The sequence below is a fragment of the Corvus hawaiiensis genome, chromosome 2, assembly GCF_020740725.1.
Source record: "Corvus hawaiiensis isolate bCorHaw1 chromosome 2, bCorHaw1.pri.cur, whole genome shotgun sequence".
Lineage (NCBI taxonomy): Eukaryota > Metazoa > Chordata > Aves > Passeriformes > Corvidae > Corvus > Corvus hawaiiensis.
Window position 1 is genome coordinate 31,809,351 of NC_063214.1, and position 19,487 is coordinate 31,828,837.

At 43.3% G+C, this 19,487-nt stretch overlaps 1 protein-coding gene and 1 long non-coding RNA gene across 2 annotated transcripts in view; one reads left to right on the forward strand and one right to left on the reverse strand.

Annotated features, from left to right (window-relative positions):
- CLCN1 (chloride voltage-gated channel 1) overlaps nucleotides 1-18,199 on the reverse strand; it is a 40,349-nt gene extending 22,150 nt beyond the window's left edge. Inside the window, exons 1-8 of the mRNA XM_048294185.1 lie at nucleotides 17,868-18,199; nucleotides 11,410-11,563; nucleotides 10,752-10,883; nucleotides 9,118-9,246; nucleotides 8,881-9,014; nucleotides 8,009-8,086; nucleotides 4,469-4,547; nucleotides 1,589-1,714 (exon numbers count right to left, since the gene is read on the reverse strand). Of these exons, the coding sequence (XP_048150142.1) occupies nucleotides 1,589-1,714; nucleotides 4,469-4,547; nucleotides 8,009-8,086; nucleotides 8,881-9,014; nucleotides 9,118-9,246; nucleotides 10,752-10,883; nucleotides 11,410-11,563; nucleotides 17,868-18,080 (1,045 nt within the window). The 5' untranslated portion in view covers nucleotides 18,081-18,199. The remainder of the gene's footprint in view (nucleotides 1-1,588; nucleotides 1,715-4,468; nucleotides 4,548-8,008; nucleotides 8,087-8,880; nucleotides 9,015-9,117; nucleotides 9,247-10,751; nucleotides 10,884-11,409; nucleotides 11,564-17,867) is intronic.
- Nucleotides 1-19,487, forward strand: part of LOC125321403 — a 28,473-nt gene that overhangs the window by 6,217 nt on the left and 2,769 nt on the right. The window contains exon 2 of the long non-coding RNA XR_007201531.1: nucleotides 10,013-10,018. This is a non-coding gene — a long non-coding RNA (uncharacterized LOC125321403). The remainder of the gene's footprint in view (nucleotides 1-10,012; nucleotides 10,019-19,487) is intronic.

Sequence of the window (19,487 nt, forward strand, 5' to 3'; positions counted from 1 at the left end):
TTGGAAAGTACAGATAATGGTGTAATGCCAGCTGACAAAGCCATGAGTAACAAGAAGCCAGTAAAGATTATGTGGGTCTAAGAAATAAAAGAATTTTGGTGAGATACTACACAACTTATTTGCATCTGTCACTCTGATGTGATCACTTCCCTACCTGCTTCTTCCTGGTAGCAGGCAATAATAGAAGAACCTTGCGTGATAAAAGACTGAGAAGACCAGGTGTGTAACTTTCCAAGGGAAATAAATGAGCAAGAAAAGACATGAAAGACAAGTTAGAGCAGAAATGATAAAAGATCATAAAATAATGAATGACTTAGCTAGGTAAACGTTTCTAGTTCCTTAATGCAAGGACAAGGAGACTGACAACACAAAGAAAATACAGAACTGTGAAAAGGAACAATTTTTCATAGCCAATTGAATCATGGAAGTTTTTAACCGAGACTGTCAATGAAGAAGAACTTGAGGAGCCATTAATATCGGTATTAAAGCTGTCTGGATGATTTTGAAGAAGGGACAGGAGTCAAGAAGTTTCAGGATTAAGCGAATTTCTAGTCATTTGAAATTAAACTAATTTCTAGTGATTTCTAGTGATTTGAGATATCAACGAGGGAGTCAGAAAAGACAAAGTGAAGGAAGTTATCTCCTGTTATGTCTTTGAGTTTCTTATATTTTTCTCTGGAAAGAACAGACAGATACGGGGTTTGGGTTTTTTGTGACAGACCTAATGGTTAAATACCCCAGATTTACTTTTAGGCAGTGCTACATAAAGAAAGATGTAGCCACTTTCTACATTCAGGTAGAAGGTGTAGTCATTTTCTATATTCCAGAGAATATTCAACCCCCCAAAAAATCCATCCCTCTGAAGTCAAGAGAGACATGTTATAGCAGTTTTAAGTAAGTAAACTGCTCACATGGAGCTCAATAAAATAGATGCAAGAATAAAAGATAAAGGTATTATAAGGAAGAAGTTTACAAAGAAATGGCAGCCTTCTGCCCCAGAATTCTATTCCCACAGTGTTTGAGATGCTCTACTGAACAAGCCTGACTTGTGCTCTTTCTGTCTGCACAAATGTCACTCTTATGCTTTTCAGTCACTTGACACACTTTATTTTTTCAGGACCTTCAGTCAGATCCTACCAAACCTGTAGCCTCCTAATCATTTAATCATCTCAATTTTCTTGACTATCTGTTTTAACATTTTCAGTCAAGAGGTGACCAAAGCAGACCATGGCTTTTCCAGCAAGGACTACATCCTCTGTGAGAGGATATCTCTGTGTTTGCAGCCTGGACACTATTCTGAGCAGAAGCAACAAAATCCCACCTCAGGGTCCCTTTTGCTTGCTGAGGACTCATATTCTGTCATTTGTCAGTTAGATACATCCCAGAACTCCTAGGAATAGGTTGGGCTAGACAAGAGACGAGATGACAAGACACTTCCCTTTCTCCTTCCTTCTGTGCTGCTGGAAGTCACATGTTGTGGCAGACGTTTCAAGCATCATAAAAATATCGTGGTTTTGAGGAAGATGGAAAATAATGCATTAACAGAGGAACTTTTGTACAAAGAGAGCAGGAACAGCTCTTAGCTTACCTGCATCCTTGTTCCAGACAGCAAGGACTCGGAACACGAAGGCACTAAAGGTAGCTGCAAAGAAGCCTCTCCAATAATTGCGGACAGCAAAGTAGGTAGAGGTGACCTCGATGCTGAAAAGAACCCCTAGAAAGAGTTGGAAAGGGAGCAAAGTTAAAATAAGAAGTGTAATGTTAGAAGCATGAGAGAGGATTCGAACTAGCTTTCTAGAGCAGTGGTCTCCACACTTCTTTGATCATGCACCCCTACCCATAAAAGGTTTTTGAGCATGTACCCTCTCCCCTCTATGTGTATTTATTTAAATATAATACGCATGTACTACTGTACTAAAATATTGTGTACAATATAAAACATGCACAAAAATAGAAATTAAACAAGGATGAGATAAAGATGAAATAAACGTAATTTTAAAGATTATTTGTTTTATTTATTAATGGAACAAAAAAAATTGTTCTTACTGAAATAGTAATATACTTTATTTTTTAAAATCTGGGTTTAACGCTTTGTGACACGGTGATTCAAAGGTCTGGTTCTATGTTCAATTTATTTTGATGCTTGGTCTTAATGGCTGTCATATCTAAAAAGAGGATCTCACAAAGACACATAGATCCAAATGCAAGAAATGTATTACTGGCTGTGCTGGCTAAATCATGCTACTATTTTTTCAATCCCACCCACCACCTATGCAAAGAATTTTGTGAAAGTTGGATAGTAAATTTTCATCCTCCCTGATGTCAATCAGTTGTTCTTGCAAAATGATCAGAAGATGTTGAATTTTTATATTTTTAACAAGTGGGTTTAAAACCCACAAAAAAATCATAATCTTGACGATTTTTAAACAGGTAGAAATTCTTGTTTTCAAGTTTTTTGAGTATATCTATAATGAGAGCATTTTTGTAGCCAAGACACTTACATTGTATTTGGCAACAGATTCACAAAACCTCCACAAGTTTCTTTTGAAAAGCAGTTTCTCACCCACTGCTAGAACATCACTTTCACCTTGAAGTACATCAAGTATGTTTACTTTTTCAGAAATAACTACTAGGTAGCAATCTACTGACAGAGACTTGTCATCACAGAAAAAACCAGCAAATTCAGAACACTTGTCTTTTTGTAAAAGAAAAATGTGCAACTGGACATTAAATTCAGTGGCTATGAGATCACCAGCAACTGCCTGTAGGATTTTCTTGGTCACTTCCCATCTCATTATGAAGTACTGTAAAGATTCTACTGTTCAGGGTGTTGTTTTTACAAAATGAACCACATCAATGACATCCTGTAGCACTTTGTGCATGTCTGGATCCCACTTCTTTGCTGCGATAGCTCGTCTGTGAACACTGCAGTGCACGAATCCCAGGTGTAGTTTTGTCTAGGTAACCTTACCACCCAGTTCTTCTCTTATTCTGCTCCACCAGTTGTTACACTTGCACAGCTCTTCTATAGAACATTTTTTATTGAAGAAGTAATTCACTGTTGAGAATACAGCTTCTGTGATAGAGCTTCCTTTCAGTGTCTCACAGAAAGAAGTTCTGCCTTTCACTATTGAAACAGAATCTGGAAAATACCATCATCTGAGGCATTTTAGAAACATCTGTGCTTAATCCAGCTGCACAGGAAGCCGCTCCCGCTGTGTAACTTGTACAGATGCTGGTTTCTTCAAACCTTAAGCAATGTCCGCTAGGTGTCTTCCAGCAGTGCTTACATTTTAATTTGCTGCTCTCTTGCTTTCTGTGCTTTATTTTTATGTTTAATGGCAGGAAATACAAGTGTTTCTCCTGTGGGATGTGGCATTTTCTCTTTTGCTGTGAAGCAAGACACCTCAAAGGAGGCTTCTACACGTTTGTCATTAGGTCCAGTGGAATTTTGTAAAGTACTGAATTGAATGTCACATGGCTTGAAACATTGCTGAAAAAACGTAGAGGTTTGTCTTCATGTTCCGGGTGCCTGGATTTTAAATGTCTTGCTAATTCTGATAGCTTAATACCATCATTACTTCTCAAAGCATGATACACACATGGGGTGAGGTTCATCATTAATGATAGCAGATATAGATCCATATTTAAAATAGCCTTTGATAGCTTTAATTTTTTTTTTTGTCCAACTTCCTCTCAGATCTCATTAGCTGGCCATTATTTGTACTGTATTATTTGTAATGGGACTGAATAAGGGCCTGTTCTAGAAGTGTCAGCTCTGCCACTTTCTTGTCATTTCTCTCGCTCACATTATTAGTATTATCTTCAATCCATAGCCTCTTTGCAGGAACCTTTTTAAGCCACTTTTCCTATTTGTGAGGATTACTGTAGTTAACACTAGATAATATAATCCATAAATCCACTTAATCCAGTGTGGGCACATATTGATTGCAATTCATTGGAATATGCTGAAAGAGAGGAAATGATTGAGGGCACCATGGTCAACCCTCTGCATTGGGAGTACCTCTACACCTCATGCACTGCATGTGACAAGTGGCCATGTGACATATTAGGGCCCCACTGCCAATACATATACTTAATACTAGTGAAGTTCAATTTATTTACTTTTTTATATTAAAAAAAAATAGAAATTTATATTAAAAAAATAGAAAAAAAGTATTTCCTTCCCACACCAAATAGATCACCTTGTGTATCCCATGGGGTACCCCCACCCCAGTTTGGAGACCACTGCTCTAGAAAGCCTTCTCTTCTTGCTTCCAGAAAGTGGACAACATGTGGAAAAAAGACTGTCAAGATGCTGGGGAGGTTGAAAATGCTAAAGGTAGGTGTCTCTGTCCAAAGTAAATGTCACATCAAAAATGTGGTGCAGGAGAGTGGGAGAGGAGAAGAGGACTAGGCAGGAGAGGATTTAGATACCTGGGGAAAAGGAAACAGAACAGCCACTTGCCTCCAAGTGGTGTCCCAAAGCAGCAGCCAACACCCACAGCGCACCCCACAGTCAGGACATCCGTGTAATAATAGGGCTGCTACTGGTGAAAGAGACAAAGAGAGACAGACAAACAGAAGAAAGAAGGAAAGAAAGCAGAGAGTGAGTAACAAAATTGGCATGTAAGACTGCATGATGTCGCCCAGCTCTGTCACCAGTCTCAGAGTTATAGCTAGGTTTATCTTACTTCTGGATGGCTTCAAAATATTGAAAAGGCAAGACCTGGCACAGGACAGGCATATACCTGGAATCACACATTCAAGACGTGTGAAGAAGGCAGCATCTCATTTTCCTTTGAAACATACACATTCCTGTCACTGTAAATGAAATGTCTCATGGAAATTCCTCCAGAGGGTGGAAGGAGCATAAGTAGGTTTCGCTCCATCTCTTTTACTTTGGCAGGGAATCTCAGGATGCACATGTGCCACAGAATGCCTCCAAAAACCTCCCCGTGAGTCAGTGTGCACAAGGCACATGCATGTCCAGAACAGAGTGTGGACTGGTCCTGAAGGTCCTTCCACGCTGGGTGGGTGAGTGGGTGACAGATCACCCAGTAAAGCATTGTGCTGTCCTGGTGAAAACTGTCATCATTATAAAAGTAATTGGAAGGTATAAAAGGGAGAGTCTTTCTCAGAGGCTGGGCACCATTTGCTTGTCAAGGGCTAAACTGGCTTTTCAAATCCGTCCTTCTTAATACACAGGGTGGTGTTTACCTGCAACAACACCCAGAAGTTATGCACCAGGGCAATATGATGTGAAACTGTGAGCTATATCTGGGACCAAGGTCAGATGAAGATCACAAGACTTCCAGGTAATGGAAACCACGTTTGGCAATTTGGTGTAAATCCAATAGAGGAACTAGGGCTACAGAAACTATGATAATTTTCTGTTCCCACACTACAATGTTATCACAGACTCACAGCAAGTTTTAGTCCTGTGTCTCTGAATGCTTCTCTATCTCTTTGTTCAGAGCTGGGCTAAATCCAAGGTTAGATCAAGGGCAGAAGGATCAGAGTGCTCAGGATCAGGGTACTAGGGCAGCCCTGAACACTTCCTAGGGCAAAGATTCCCCAGCCTCTCCTGACACCTGTGCCACCCTGAACCACTTTTGGGACAAGGGGAGAAATTCTTTTCATGCATAGACAGAATTTCTCTTGTTTCAAGTTGTGGCTGTTGTCTCTTTGTCCTTTCACTGTTCTCTGAGAAGACTTTGGCTATTTTGTCTGACATCTCCTTCAGCTCCCAAAGGCAGCAGCTAGATCACTCCCTGTTTACCCTTCTCTTTTCTTCTCTAGCATCTCCCAGTGAACTGTGTATGATGAATCCTGCAGTCTCTGAGACTATGTTAATTCCAGGTACAGAGAAGGGAACAAGAAGCACAGACTTCCACAGAGGTCTTTGGGTTTGGGGTTTTTTTTGCTTTAATTTTTTACCATTAAAACAGATACCATTCTCCTGTATACTACCAATGGTTCCACCTGACTCTGGTCTGATCCTTGGTTCTGAAACTGCTTTCTCTCAAGGCTTTTGGCAGACTGACAAATTTTGCCTTGAAGCCTCAGGCTTCAGCTCAGGCTGTCTACATCTTGCTAGACTGCCCACATACGCACAGTTCTCAGCCTCTCTCTTGCTTAGCCTGATTTTCTTCCTGGCATCTTTTCTCAAGTTACCAGCTGAAGAACCTCTAATCTGTAGCTGACAAACTATGTTCCTTCCTTGTTGTTTTTTTTTTAATAGTCACCCACAGCAAAGATCAGTATTACTGTTGATGCTAGACCATGTTACAGTTGTCAGCTAACTCATCCATTTGAAGGCTAACAGGAAAGTAGGGCATGGAAGAACTAAAGCCAGCTTAGAAAAAAACCCCATAGAATTTTAAAACTCCTTACACTTTTGGGCACAATAACCATGCAAAGAGGTTCAGGGCAGCATATGGGGAGAGAGGGAAGTGAAATGAAAGACAAATTAATTATGAATATATTTCCACTGCTTTAGGAAGAAGTTATCATGTGCCCTTGTTTAAAGAAATTCTGTGAATCACAAGACTAGTATAAGTGCATGGGGGACACATAAATTTCCAGATTTCTCCTCCGGGTGGGATCATGGAAAGTTTGAAGGAACCACTGAAGTTGTCTCCCTGCTCAGAGAGCTGTTAATTCTGCTAATTCCAAGGCTAGATCAGGTTCTTGTCCAGGTGAGTCTTGCACATTTCCAAGGGTGGAAATTCTCTGGACACTCTGAACACCTATGCCACTTCTGGACCACCCTTGGGAGAGAAGAACATAATTTCCTTGAACAGAGTCAAAATTTCCCTTGTTGCAATCTGTACCTGTTGCCTCTTGCAAGGTTTTTTTTTTTTACTTCTGTTCTCTACTTGATCCTTATTGACTTTGTGGACAGCCTTTGGTACTCTCCAGGTGGAACAATGTTCATGGCTGGCAGGGATGAACAAGCTGCATCATTAGAAACCAGCACTTCAATAGGTGTCACTTTTCCTGTAACCTTCCCTTCCATTCGCTGCCACCAGTTACACGTGAAAAGAAAGAACTCGTGTTGCTAAAGTGGAGAGGTATCTGTGGAGAACCTTCCATGGCAGCAGGAAGTCTCCCAGCAAGAGGCTAAAGGAACTGTACATTAAATGTCACATATAGGAAGACACTTGCCTCCAAGAGGGGCCTTGAAGCAACATCCGACTCCAACCGCGCAAGCCGGCACCAGGAGGTCGAGCTGCCTATGCACATTCTGGAACAGGGAGTGCAGCCAGCGCCGGGCATGCTGGGGTTAGAGGGAGCAAAGCCGGGGGTTAGGACCCAGAACAATGAAAATAAGCAACAGCTAGCAGCACAGTCAGCCATTGCTATTACAAATAGCAGGCTCTAGACACTTTAGTGCAGTCTTTAGTACTGTCAGCTGGTCTTCAGCAGTGACACCTGGTCCTTGTGCACAGACAGGATCCCCTCAAGTAAAACAGCACCTTCAGTTGTATTACACAGTCACTTTCTGCTAAGAGCCTGCACATGAAGGAGTTCCTACATTTATCTATATGTGCAGTTAATAGATTTTTTATACAACCAGTCAATACGGTGATCAGCCTGCAGAGGCTGTTCTGCGATAGCAAGAGCGTAGGCGTCAGTGTCTATAATTAGCAATGCTGTATAAACTTGGCTTAAAGACAAATTGATCTTTGTCTGCAGCTATTTTTTTATACAGTCAACGATCACAGTGCAAAGGTACCAATCATGAGATTGAAAACTTTTCAAACACATACTCCTAACCAGTCTCTGTGTACTTGCTGGGTAACACTGGTGGTCCTGACCAGTTATTTGGACTGTGTGTCTGGCCTTGCACTACTTTTGTTCAGCTTGTATTTTACTGCTCTGTAGCAGTACAGGGAACTTCAAACCATGTGTTTCCTCTGTGTTCTGTGGCCTATCCATACTATCCTGTGTGTCTTAGGAGCTCAGCCTGTGGAAGAGCTGTGTGCAGAGACATGTGCCTTACCTCATACACCCCACAGAAGATTGACATGAACTTGCTGAGTACCACAGCACAGATACTGGCAATATGCACAAAAGGACCCTGCAAGAGAAGAGGAGAAAATCAGAAAGGGTTGCCTGCTGGTTACTGACAACCATTTAGCTACTGCAGGCCTCATGATTTCTCTTTGACCATCTCAGTCGGCAATAGAATCATTAAGATTGGAAAAGACCTCTGAGATCATTGGGCCAAACCTTTAATGCAGCATCACCGTGTTCACCACTAAACCAGGCCCCCCGGTGCCACAATCACACACCTTTTGAACACTTCCAGGGATAGTGATTCCACCACTTGCCTGTTCCAATACCTGTGTCTTGGAACCTGACCACCAACCTGACCATTGAAGAAATTTTTCCTAATATCCAATCTAAACCTCCCCAGGTGCAACTTGAGGCCATTTCCTCTTGTCTTGTCCCTGGTTACCTGGGAGAACTGACTAATTCCCACCTGGCTACAACCTCCTGTCAGGAAGTTGTAGCGAGTGAGAAGGTCTCCCCTGAGCCTGCTTTTCTCCAGACTAAACAACCCTTTTTCCCTCAGCTGCTCCTTGTAAGACTTGTGCTCCAGACCCTCCAATCTTCCTCAGTTCTCTGATCTCCATTTAATTTTTTCCCTCTCAAAGACCACCTGACTTGAGTTCTTTGATGTTTCCTATATCATGTCTTTGAAAGTGGAAGGAAAATGGCCAGTGAAAGATAGGTGTTGCTGGAAAAAGCAGAGTTTTGAGAAGAGGAATGGTGATGAAAGTAAGAAAACATTTATAGATTCTTCTTCCACAGACAACTCCCACCTTCCAGACCCTGGTCACTACTGCACATGGAATCAGCAATATTTACCTCTTTCCCCACAGGCATGCCACTTCCAAGCCCAGCTGTGAGGGCCACAACTTTGGCCACAAAAGCTTTGAGAGTGAGATACTCCTTGAGGACCACTCCCCTCATAATGGTCTTGAGCTCTGGGATCCCAGACCCTGAAAACAACAGCAGAGCCAGGGATGAACAAAACCCGCAGGCAAATGGAACAAGAAAAACAAGACAGACAGAAACAGATCTTGCCATGCCTTCTGCCCTCACCAACAGCCTGTGGAGAGACGAAGTGGCAGAAACTGGCCGCAAACAGAATAAGACCAAGAGGGAATGCAACCCACACCACGTACTGCAGAGGGACATTCGGGTGCAGTTCTCTGTATGTCCACTTGTAGGCTGTAAACATATGAACAAAGAACTTGTCAGGAACCACAGCTGCTCCAAACTGGCTGGTAGACATCAGAGAATCACACACTTGCTAAACGTGCCCATGCTAAATCTCCTTCAGAAATGCTACCCTAATGCTCCTTTCCTAAGACAGCCCTTGTTACGTTTTTGAGTACGAGTTCCCCAATAAAGCAGGCATTCTGCAGGAATGGATAGAAGACACTACTAATATCTGTGCACAAGCATGGCATAAAAAGAGGTGTGTTACATGCACTTGTGAGGACAAATCACTGTGCAGTGTCTTTTCATTTGGCAGTCTGAGGGTCTTGTGTGGGTCCTGGAGGACAATAAAGTGGTCCACCAAACATTTCTTCATAAAAACTAGTTTAAAAGCTCTGATTGTGATTTCCCCTCTAGAGCAGTAGCATGAAGGGAGCTGTGCCAGCAGCTTTTAAAACAGCAGCGGTACCATTGCTCAGACAGGTACCACAGCACGAGCTGCTGAGAATCCAAACTGAGCTGCAGCTCCTCTGCAAGTGCATCTTCCCTGCCTGGGCTGGCTCCCCACACAGCCTCAGCAGAGGCTGAGACTTGGCAAAGGAAAAAAAAAACCCAAAGGACTCAGCTGCAGGGAGCATAAAGGACAGGAAACCTCAGAGTAGGTTATGCCAGTAGACTGGTAGATGGGGAAGCTCTAGAGGGAGGAATGCTGGGCTGAAGGAATGCTGGGGGCTGTGAGGAATTGCAGTGTCTGGTGGACATCAGCAGCCAAGAGGAAAAGGTTGGTGTATGTGTCTGCCAGTCAGGATTGGGACACTGAGGGTAAAGACAGGGGAACAGTGCAGTTAACAGGATGTGGCAGTGGGGGGTGTATGTGTGCACGCCGGGATGGGGGAATGAAAGATCTTGTAATTTTTATAGCTGGCAAAGGGAGACAGATCACAGGAAAAATGCAGGGAAGGGATATAAAACAGGGAATATGAGATCTTTGTGAAAAGGGCAAAAAGAAAGAGCACTATGTGCCCAGGTAGCAGAAAAATTCAGGGCAGTGTATAAGTAAAAATTGGAAAAGAAAAAATGAGGTAAAAAGTAGAAACCGTGTCAGGAGGGCATGTAAGAGCCCCTTCCTCTCCCCATGCCCCATGTTCTTAGTATTCCTGGGGAGAAAGGGAAGCAATATAACAGGAAAGGCCACAGTATAATTTCCCTGTGCTCCTCTATATTCAAGGGAGAAGAAAGGAAAGGGATTCAAAATAATTGTTTGCCTTTGACTCATCATACACATATCCCTTGTTTCTGCCCACTTACTTCTAAATTTTCCCCTGCCATCCCTTTAAAGAACCTCTCCCTAGCTAACCTTTGCTCTACTGTGTTGCCAGAACTTCAAACTTCCCAAGCAGCAAGGGTTGAGGATGGGACACTGATATTAAAGGATGAGCGACACTGGTCACTGGGCTTTGTAAAACACTTGTATCATTTACTGGCTGCTTTTGCAACATCTGAATGGGACCCACCCTGTACGGTCTTTGCACTGGCATAATCCACTCCCCAGCTCACCAACGCCATGACCAGACCCAACAGAACCAAGAAAATCCAGTCCTCTCCAAGCTTCTTGGTAACGTATTTCTGGACGCGTTTAGCACAGTCTGTGGAGGGAAAAGTGGACCAGAAAAATGGAGTGAGCATAGATAAAGTTGTGTCTGTCTCTCCTATGCTGAGGACTGATTACAACAAGGATTTATTTGGAAGCATCATGGGCTTCATGTTGAAGGCTTGGTACCCATCCCTCTCTTACACAGTTCTGTAACATCTTCTGTAGTTTAAAAAACATTTTAAAAAGGGTGTGTGTGTGTGTGTGTGCAGGACACACAGGGTGGAATTCAACATCTTGTACACTAGCAGCAAAAGTCTGACATAAGGAGGTCCTTTTCCTCCCATTACAGAGATCTGTTGTGGAAAAAATTATTTACTTGGGGTTGTTTTTTATTCCAAACATATCTTTTCTCTTTCTAGGATCAAAGTTCATTTAGAAAAGATTTTTCAACCCAATGAGGTTTGATTCCTTTTGCTTCCCTCTCTGCATCTCCCCAGTCACAATTGCTTAAATTCCTCCTCTCTTGCTGGCCTACCCAATATCGTGTCATAGGGTAATGAAAGATGAATTGTCCGTACCTTGACATTTGGAATAGTGCTCTTCTTTGATCTGGACTTGACTGTCACGTTTCAGGGCTCTTCCATTGTTCCTTTGGGCCTGTTTCTCCCGTAGTTTTGCTGCTTCCTTCTCTGAAATGTTATCCGTTATCTGATCCGTGTATCGGCCATAAAGCTGGAGGAGCAGAAAACAAGAGGGATCACAAGGAAAAGGTAAGGCAAATGCTCCTTCACAAACAGCATTAAGGATGACAAGGCAGATCTACCAACAGTCCGAGGTACAGACCCAAATGTACCCAAGCAGGGAGCTTGAGACACAGAAAATCTCAGACAGATGCAGCTCATTTATTTTTTCTTTCTAGTTCCTTCTTTCCAATCTCCCCAAAACCTTTTCACCTCCTTTTTTGGAGTACAAGATATGACCACAGAACATTCATTATTTTCTAATGTCCTGGGAAAAAAAAAAAGGGAGATTGAACATTAAGAGACAGCATTTGAACATTAAGGGAGAGCTCTCTGGAGGTACAAAAGAAGGTCAAAGTAGTTCACATGAGGCCACCATCCTCAGGGCTGTCTCACAGATTTCAGCAGCACTGTAAAACATCTCTGAAGGTTTTGAGAGGCATTACACTCTCAAACAGGCTGCAGGAATGTCCTGCATCTGTTCCTCCTGCTGCCAAGGAATGCTTAACTGGGCACACAGCCACTGACGGTGCCTGTGGAGGAAAAGAAGCAGCATCATCTCAGAAATATCACAGGCTGCTGCACACCTCCAACCATTATTTACCCAAATCAGCATTTTAAGCCCTCATGTATCTCCAATTCCTCTGAATTTCTTAATTGCTTAATCTAGTCTTTTTCTTCAGATACTAAACACAGTTGGTTATATGCAATTCACAACCAGCTGCACATGCTTACCAAGGACATTTCTTACATGGGTCTGCAGTAAACTGGGCAGTTGTGCTGTCTTGTCAACATCTTAAGGGAGTTTGAAGAACCCTGACTGTGCCCCATGTTTGTTTACCAGATTCCCTTAAGAGCAGCTATCACACCTCACTCTTTCAGAGTATAGGTGGGGAAAGTGTGCATTTGAGAAGCAGAGAATAAGCCTCTCCTCCTTGCATGTCCTTCAGTGAACTAGTTTTGGCTTTACTTCAGACCAGGTTACCACCTGATGCCCTTCCCACCTGTGAGAAGGTGACCCTTGGCTCCCTCTGCAGTACAACATCTGCTTCTCTGAGATTTTCTGAGTGGCAGGAGAAGAATGAGCCATGTTTAGATCAGCAAAATCAGACACTTTAGCTGGAGAATGACGGGACGCATGACAGAGATAAAGCACTACCACACACTTAGGAGACATTTCTATTTGACAGTTCCTGCCTCCACCTTTCAAGGTAGCAAAAGTGATGTTCCCATAAAATAGATACAGAGACTCACAGAAAGATTTACACTGGAAGGCACCACTGGAAGTTTCTAGTCCAAGCCTCTGCCCACAGCATGCAAACTCCAAAGACAGGTAAGCCAGATTAGGCTACTCAAGACCTTGTCCAGGCAACTCCTAAACGTCTCCAGGGGGTAAAAATTACCCAGCTTCTCTGAGCACCTGTTTCAGTGCTCTACCAATTAATATTTCAACATAACAAATATGACTGAAGGTCCTAAGTATTTTATTTATTTGCACATATTCCTCAAGAGACACCTGAGCCATGTGACATAGCTCCCTTTGGAAATCCTAGTGATTTTTTTTTCCACAGAACACGTATCTATGCTTTTTTAAATCATCCTGTTCTAAAGATGGCTCACCTGCTGCCTCTTAAACAGATTGACCCTATCTGAACAGCTGAAAGTATTCTTCCATTCATCACTGTATTGGGAAGCTACACAAATTTAATGCAATTGTTAACCACATGATTACCAATACATTCTAGGTGAATTAAGCAGTGCAGACTCTTTGCAGTGAATAATGGCCATGCTCTGACCCCCTTAAAACAGACAGGACAGAGAAACATCAGGCTGAAGAATTTAATCTACAGGGTAAGCTGCCACATACAGAATGCACTCCTACCCAGCAAACTGCTCATTTCTTCTTTTCCTGTGTCTTTCAGACAAAAATGCCAAGTACTAGCAGATTTTAGACAAATACACCTTCACATCACTTTAGGCAGTGTTTCATTGCTGTTAAATGGTCATGACGGATGGGTTTATGTCAAATACAGCTAAAACCCATGTCAAGTATGAGATTCAAATTAGAATCTTCCATCTGCCAGATAGAACAGTGTGACAGTATAATAGCATGAATGTTGAAAGCCCTCATGGTATCCTAGTTCACTGCTTCTGCCTGGCTGGAAAATGGTGCACTCAGGATATGGGAGGAGTAAAAAAGGAGTTAGTCCACAGACATAAAAAAGAAGTTGCTATACTGGCAAACCAGGTAGTCTCAAAGCATTTAAAGAATGCTTCACACATGTGCTTTGCTTCTCCAGGATTCTGGAAGTATCTAAAATGGTAGGAGATTGTGGGACAGAAAGAATCCAGAAATCAGCAGATGACCTTGCAGCAAAATTAGGCTAGGCAAGAAATATCCACTCCACTAGAAGATGTAAATCTAAAAATATAACACAGTAGGACTCCGACTGTTCCTTCTTCTGCTGCTCCCTAACACAAGGAACACAGGATTTCTGAACACCAGAAAAAATGAAGGCAATTTTATAAGTTCTCAGTTACCACCTAAGGATTGAACCAGAAAAGGTACTGTCATGCCTACTTGGCTAAATGATGAGAGAGAGCATCAAAATGGTGCAAAAACAGCTGAAGGTATAAATACCACTGAGGATAGACTGGAGGAACATACAATTATCGTGTCATCCCCCTCCCCTCCCCCCCCAAAAAAAAACCCAGAAAAACCAACAAAAAAACCCCACCAAAAAACCAACCAAACTATCCAGGGAGAAAGCACAACCAGGTAAAGCTCATTTTCAGAGAAGAAGCATTTATCAATGCAGAGTCTGTCTTTCCAAAAATTGGGGAAATTTCATTGTTTGAGTAACAGAGGAAAAGCTGCACAGAATCTCAGGGGAAAAAATACACCACAATCTCAAGATGTTTCTGGGAGCTATTTTCTGAGGGGTCAGCACCTGTATGAGACTGCCCTCCTCCCACAGTCCAAAGCCTAGGATATTTCCCATGCCATTCAGACTGAACAATACATTCCCTACAGAACACTCCAGTCCTTAAATCCCCATTCCCAGCTCGGCCAGTGCATCCTGTTTATGATCCGCTGCTCCTGGCCATTGAGGCCACCTTGGCATGTACTTCTCATCCCTCTCACTCCTGCCTTGTAGATGTCTTGCTATTCCTGAAATTATCTTCCTTAGGTGATTTTTTTTCTGATGGATCACCAAAGAGAAGCCATATATGACCTCAAAGGTGAAACCTCCCAAAACGCACTCTCTAAGTAAATTTAAATGTCAGTGAAATGTCTTGGTCAACGGCTTAGACATAAAGCCAATGAGGCTCAAGTAAGGAACAGGGGACAGCAAGAAAATAATAGTTGTTCCTGAAGAAAAGGTGGCCAAGGGGAAATTTAACAGCATTTCTGCTACCTGAAGGGAGAGAGGGCTTGGAGGGAAACATCAGAGTGAGATATCTTGGAGGGGCACAGTGACAGACAAAAGGGAAAAAGCACGACTTGCAAGAAAGTAAAGCCCGTGCAAAGGAAAACGTCTCCATCCAACCCCACTTGAGGGTAGTTCAGTACAGGAGCAGGTGCCCAGTGGGGCTGGGGAATCCTCAGTCTTGCAGATGTTCAGAACAGAAAAAGCTCTGGACAAGGTGACCTTCCTTTGGAGCCAGCCCTGCTGTGAGCAGGGGCTTGGGCTGGAAAGCTCCAGAGGCCCTCCCACCTACCTCTCTCTGTGAGCCTGCTCTTCTGTGTTCCTGCATTGCCTGACTTCTTATTGCACATCCCTCCCACTACACCCATCTGTGTATTGCTGAGTGAGCTCCCTGCCAGGAGCACCCTTTCTATAGTCACAAATAGCACAGCTTTTAAATACTTCACCAGCTGTAGCTTCTTTCTCATGCAGAAAGAAAACAATACAAAATCCTAGAGTGTATGATAATGCATATTTTTATCAAGGTATATTACATCATCTATCATATGTCTACTATCTGTTATATTAATTGTAAAAAATATATGTGTATTATTATTATTATTATCCTACTACTATTATGTTATTATCTATTAACGACTATATGTTTCTTGACTATCAATTATCTGAGGGTCCCAGGCCAAAGACCAAGATTTCACTATTCTGGGGCCTGTGTAAACCAAACTAAATCCTGTGTACAACAGAAGGCAACACCTAGCAAAAGAAAAGAGCAAAACAGAATCAGAATCTCTGTCAAATGTTTTTTCACGTGACAGTGGGGAAAGAAATCTTAATGATTACTCTGCTTGGAAGTGGATGAAAACATGTGCAACAGGTTGTTCTTCATGCTAATAACATGCTAATAAGTGTGCATGTTTGTACAAAGTAGGCATGCATATTTATAATTTATCTGCATGTTCATGAATGACTAGCAAAATATACACATCCACAGCAAGCCTGGCTCAGCCAGAATATGTCTGCATGCAAAGTTCCATGATAAATGTACATGCACATGTGTACACGACTGTTTAAATAAAATATTTCTAGGACATATTTTTCAGTAAAACTATAAATACAACTGTCTGATTTTTAGATTGCAAATTGCCTTCACAAATGCTTGCTTGCTTTCTTGGGGATGTTTCTGCCTGAAGATATGCATGGGAATGGGTTTGATGGCCTTCTTGTTTGTATGTGAGATCATCTATCTACATGCACTGACCATCACGCCTCTGGAACTGAGCACAGAGACACTCTGGTGTCAGGAACCACGAGCACAGAGCTGATGGTGTTGCCTCACTGTGTCATCTGTGCCTGCTGGAGAGTGGTTTCAGGTGTGTGGGACTGGCATATCTGGTGGATATGTGCGAACTGGGATGTTTCTGTGCATGGATGTGCTCTATTGGAGAAAGGGTTTACATCTCGCAGCTCCCCACACCCCAGATCCCTACTGGTTCATGGCACACGCACAAAGGTGCATTTCTTTCACCCACCTCAGCTCTCCAGCCCTATTTGCACCCCATGGGGCAGGTGTGACCCCAGTGGAGCTCAGCCCCAGGTGGGCATACCTACCTCTCCACCCCATCCCACCCCCACGCTCACCCTCTTGGCGTGGCTGCTGCAGCCAAAGCACTGCCTGCGTTAGTGCAGATAAAGCCTAAACTGCTCCAGTCAGACCTCTGTCCATCTGGGCTGCTGCTTTCAAACCTGCCAGTGGGGTGGTGTTGGAAGACTTTAGTGTAGGACACATGCAAACTCTCGTATATTTTAGGCAGTTTCAGAAGAGAAACCCCTGAATATGGCCATGGAACTGATTCTCTGATCTTTTGCAGTGTGACACATAACAATCCTCATTGGGATGCTTATCTACTGGAAGAGATTGAATTGGTGGCAAACACGGTTTTTTGCCTATCACTACATCACGTGATCTTTAGGAGACAATTAATGCAATCTCCTTCATTCACCATCCATGTAAGAGGATTTGTATTCATTTAAGGAGAAACATCCACTTTACGAATTTCACATTCACATGCTCTCTTCCTCATAATTTGACTGGATTACACCACAGCTCTCTTAGGTCAGTTTAGTCAGGGCAGAGTGGTAGGAAATAAGACACCAGGACTCTGCTGTAAACCCTCTCCTTCACAGGAGGCTGTCCCAAAAGAAGAGGTAAAGGAGATACAGAGCATAGTGGAACAAAAAGCCATAACCAGAGTACATCTATGTCCCAGACATTTTTCTGAACCAGTGCTTATACAAACCAGAGCAAGAGTCAGGTCAAGTTTAAGGATTAGGAAATCCCTCACTTACAGCTCCACTAAGAGTTACCAAAAATACGAATATACATGTATGGGTCTATGACCATGAAGTGCTTTATGGTCAGAGAAAAGTCACAAGAGAGCTTTACTTCATCTATATAGCTGTGCAGACAGATACCCATCTATATACCTCACTGTTCTCTTTGATTTTACTCACTCTTCTGCTCTACTTAATATCACTATGCAGCCAAAGGCAGCTGCAGCTGCTCCTTGCTGTTACAAACACATTAATGCTCTGGCTAATTTTCCCCATCCCAGCTTGCCCATTCCAAGTCTCATTGCATCCATGGCAGGTGACAATAAGCTCGGACTTGAATTACTGGTAGGCTCCTAGGTAGAAGTACAGCCATGAATGTCAAAGCCTGACCTGAGAGTCAGCAAGCGAAGGGGAGAGCCAGTAGGACTGGGGATGGACAGGGATGTGTGCTCTGCCAGTGCTGCTCTGAGAGCCCCAGAGCCTGTGTGATCCCAGGGAGACCTGTCTTGCCACAAATATCCCGTTGTCCAGCCCTACCTGTGGGTAGCTGAGGGAGTTCTCCAGGGAGCGCAGGTCGTCCCTTGTCGCCCCGGCCTCGTGTCCTGCCTCCACAGGTATCCCGTACCGGGTGCATCTCTCAAAGCAGACATAGTCGTACTGCGGTGTGCCCCCCCACAAAGCTGGCTTCGAGCTGCGCTCCTGCGTCCTGCTCTCTGAGCTCTCCATTCCTCTACTCCTCCTCACGCTCATCTGAAACTGAGCTGCTGCTCTGGGCCTTACCTAGAACCACCTCGTGTTCTGGCAGAGAGCATGGCCTCCGCATTCTCTGCTGAGCCTTCCTTTCTCTCTCTCCTCAGACCACTCCAACTTGTCCTGTTCCTGTACTCTCTTTCTCTCTGCCCCTCCTCCTTGTCCTTGTGCCTCTCTCACTTTCTTCCCTTCCTGCCCAAAGGGTTCAACTATATTTATAGCAACCTTCCCCTGCCACATGATTCCCCAGTGCCGTGTTTGATCTCAGCAAAAGGCAATAACTCTGCTGGGATTGAATATCAGGTGTGAGCAACAGGGGAACTCCTGAAGGAGAGGGAGGGGGCAGGGGGAAGGAGGTGGTATGACAGACAGAGCTACAAGCACAGAGACAGAAAGCAGACAGGAGGAAGCAGACATTATTATCCAGGATATCTCTTCTTTCACAGCTCCCCATCCCACGCACTCCCTGTTTGCAATGAGAACAAAGGTCAGTGGGCTTCCTCATTTTCTCTCGAGATACCAGGTGTCCGAAAGACTGAGCAACAATCATAAAAATGCCAGCAGCTATGGTGAGATGGAATGACATGGGTGTTCACTCTGTGTCCCAAGACAATTTTTCCAAGTCCACAGTCCACATCAGCAAGCCCTAATGGAGAAGTCAGGCATCCCTGTGAACTGCTGAATGTTGCAGTCTAATCTCAGCTTTCCCATGTGTCCTTATGTGGAACACTTTGCACTTTGAAGAATGTCACCAAACAACTCTGTGGGTACTCAATTATAGGTGTATGCAGAAACGTAATTCTTCTTGATGCTCACTTTTCCACAGACTAGAGCATTCAACAGCTTCTGCTCTCCACTCTGCCACTTGTTTCTCAGCCAGGGAGAGAAGCAATGAGCTCAGCCAACACCAGTGAGCTACCAGCCAGCGACAGGAATGAGAAGCACGTTACAGCAACTTGGCCTAGAGACACCTCCCAGTACTGTCAGTGTGCTGCCTGTAACTATATGTCTTCTGAGGGCTATTAATTAAGGAGGAGCAGAGAGTTCAAGATCCCAGAAACTGTATACAAGAAAAAAGAACTCACATGCCAAGCTACTCATACTGAGTAAGAGATTTGCAGGCAGGATGGGGTGGAGAGAAGAGCAAAACACCCTTTTTTGGGTCCAGAATAGCGGTCTCCTTATTTCATTTTGCAGACCCTTTAAAACATTTCTTATTTCACTTTTTTTTAGTCTGCGTGGAACCTGAGAGTAAGGTAGAAAGAAAGTCTCCAAGAGGAAGACACACTTAATTTCTTCCACAAACCACCTTCTCCAATGTTCCTGCTAAGATATGGATATCCATTAGCAGTAATATCCATGTGGATAAGGTTAGTCTGTACAACCCACAACTGGTATCAGGCCAGG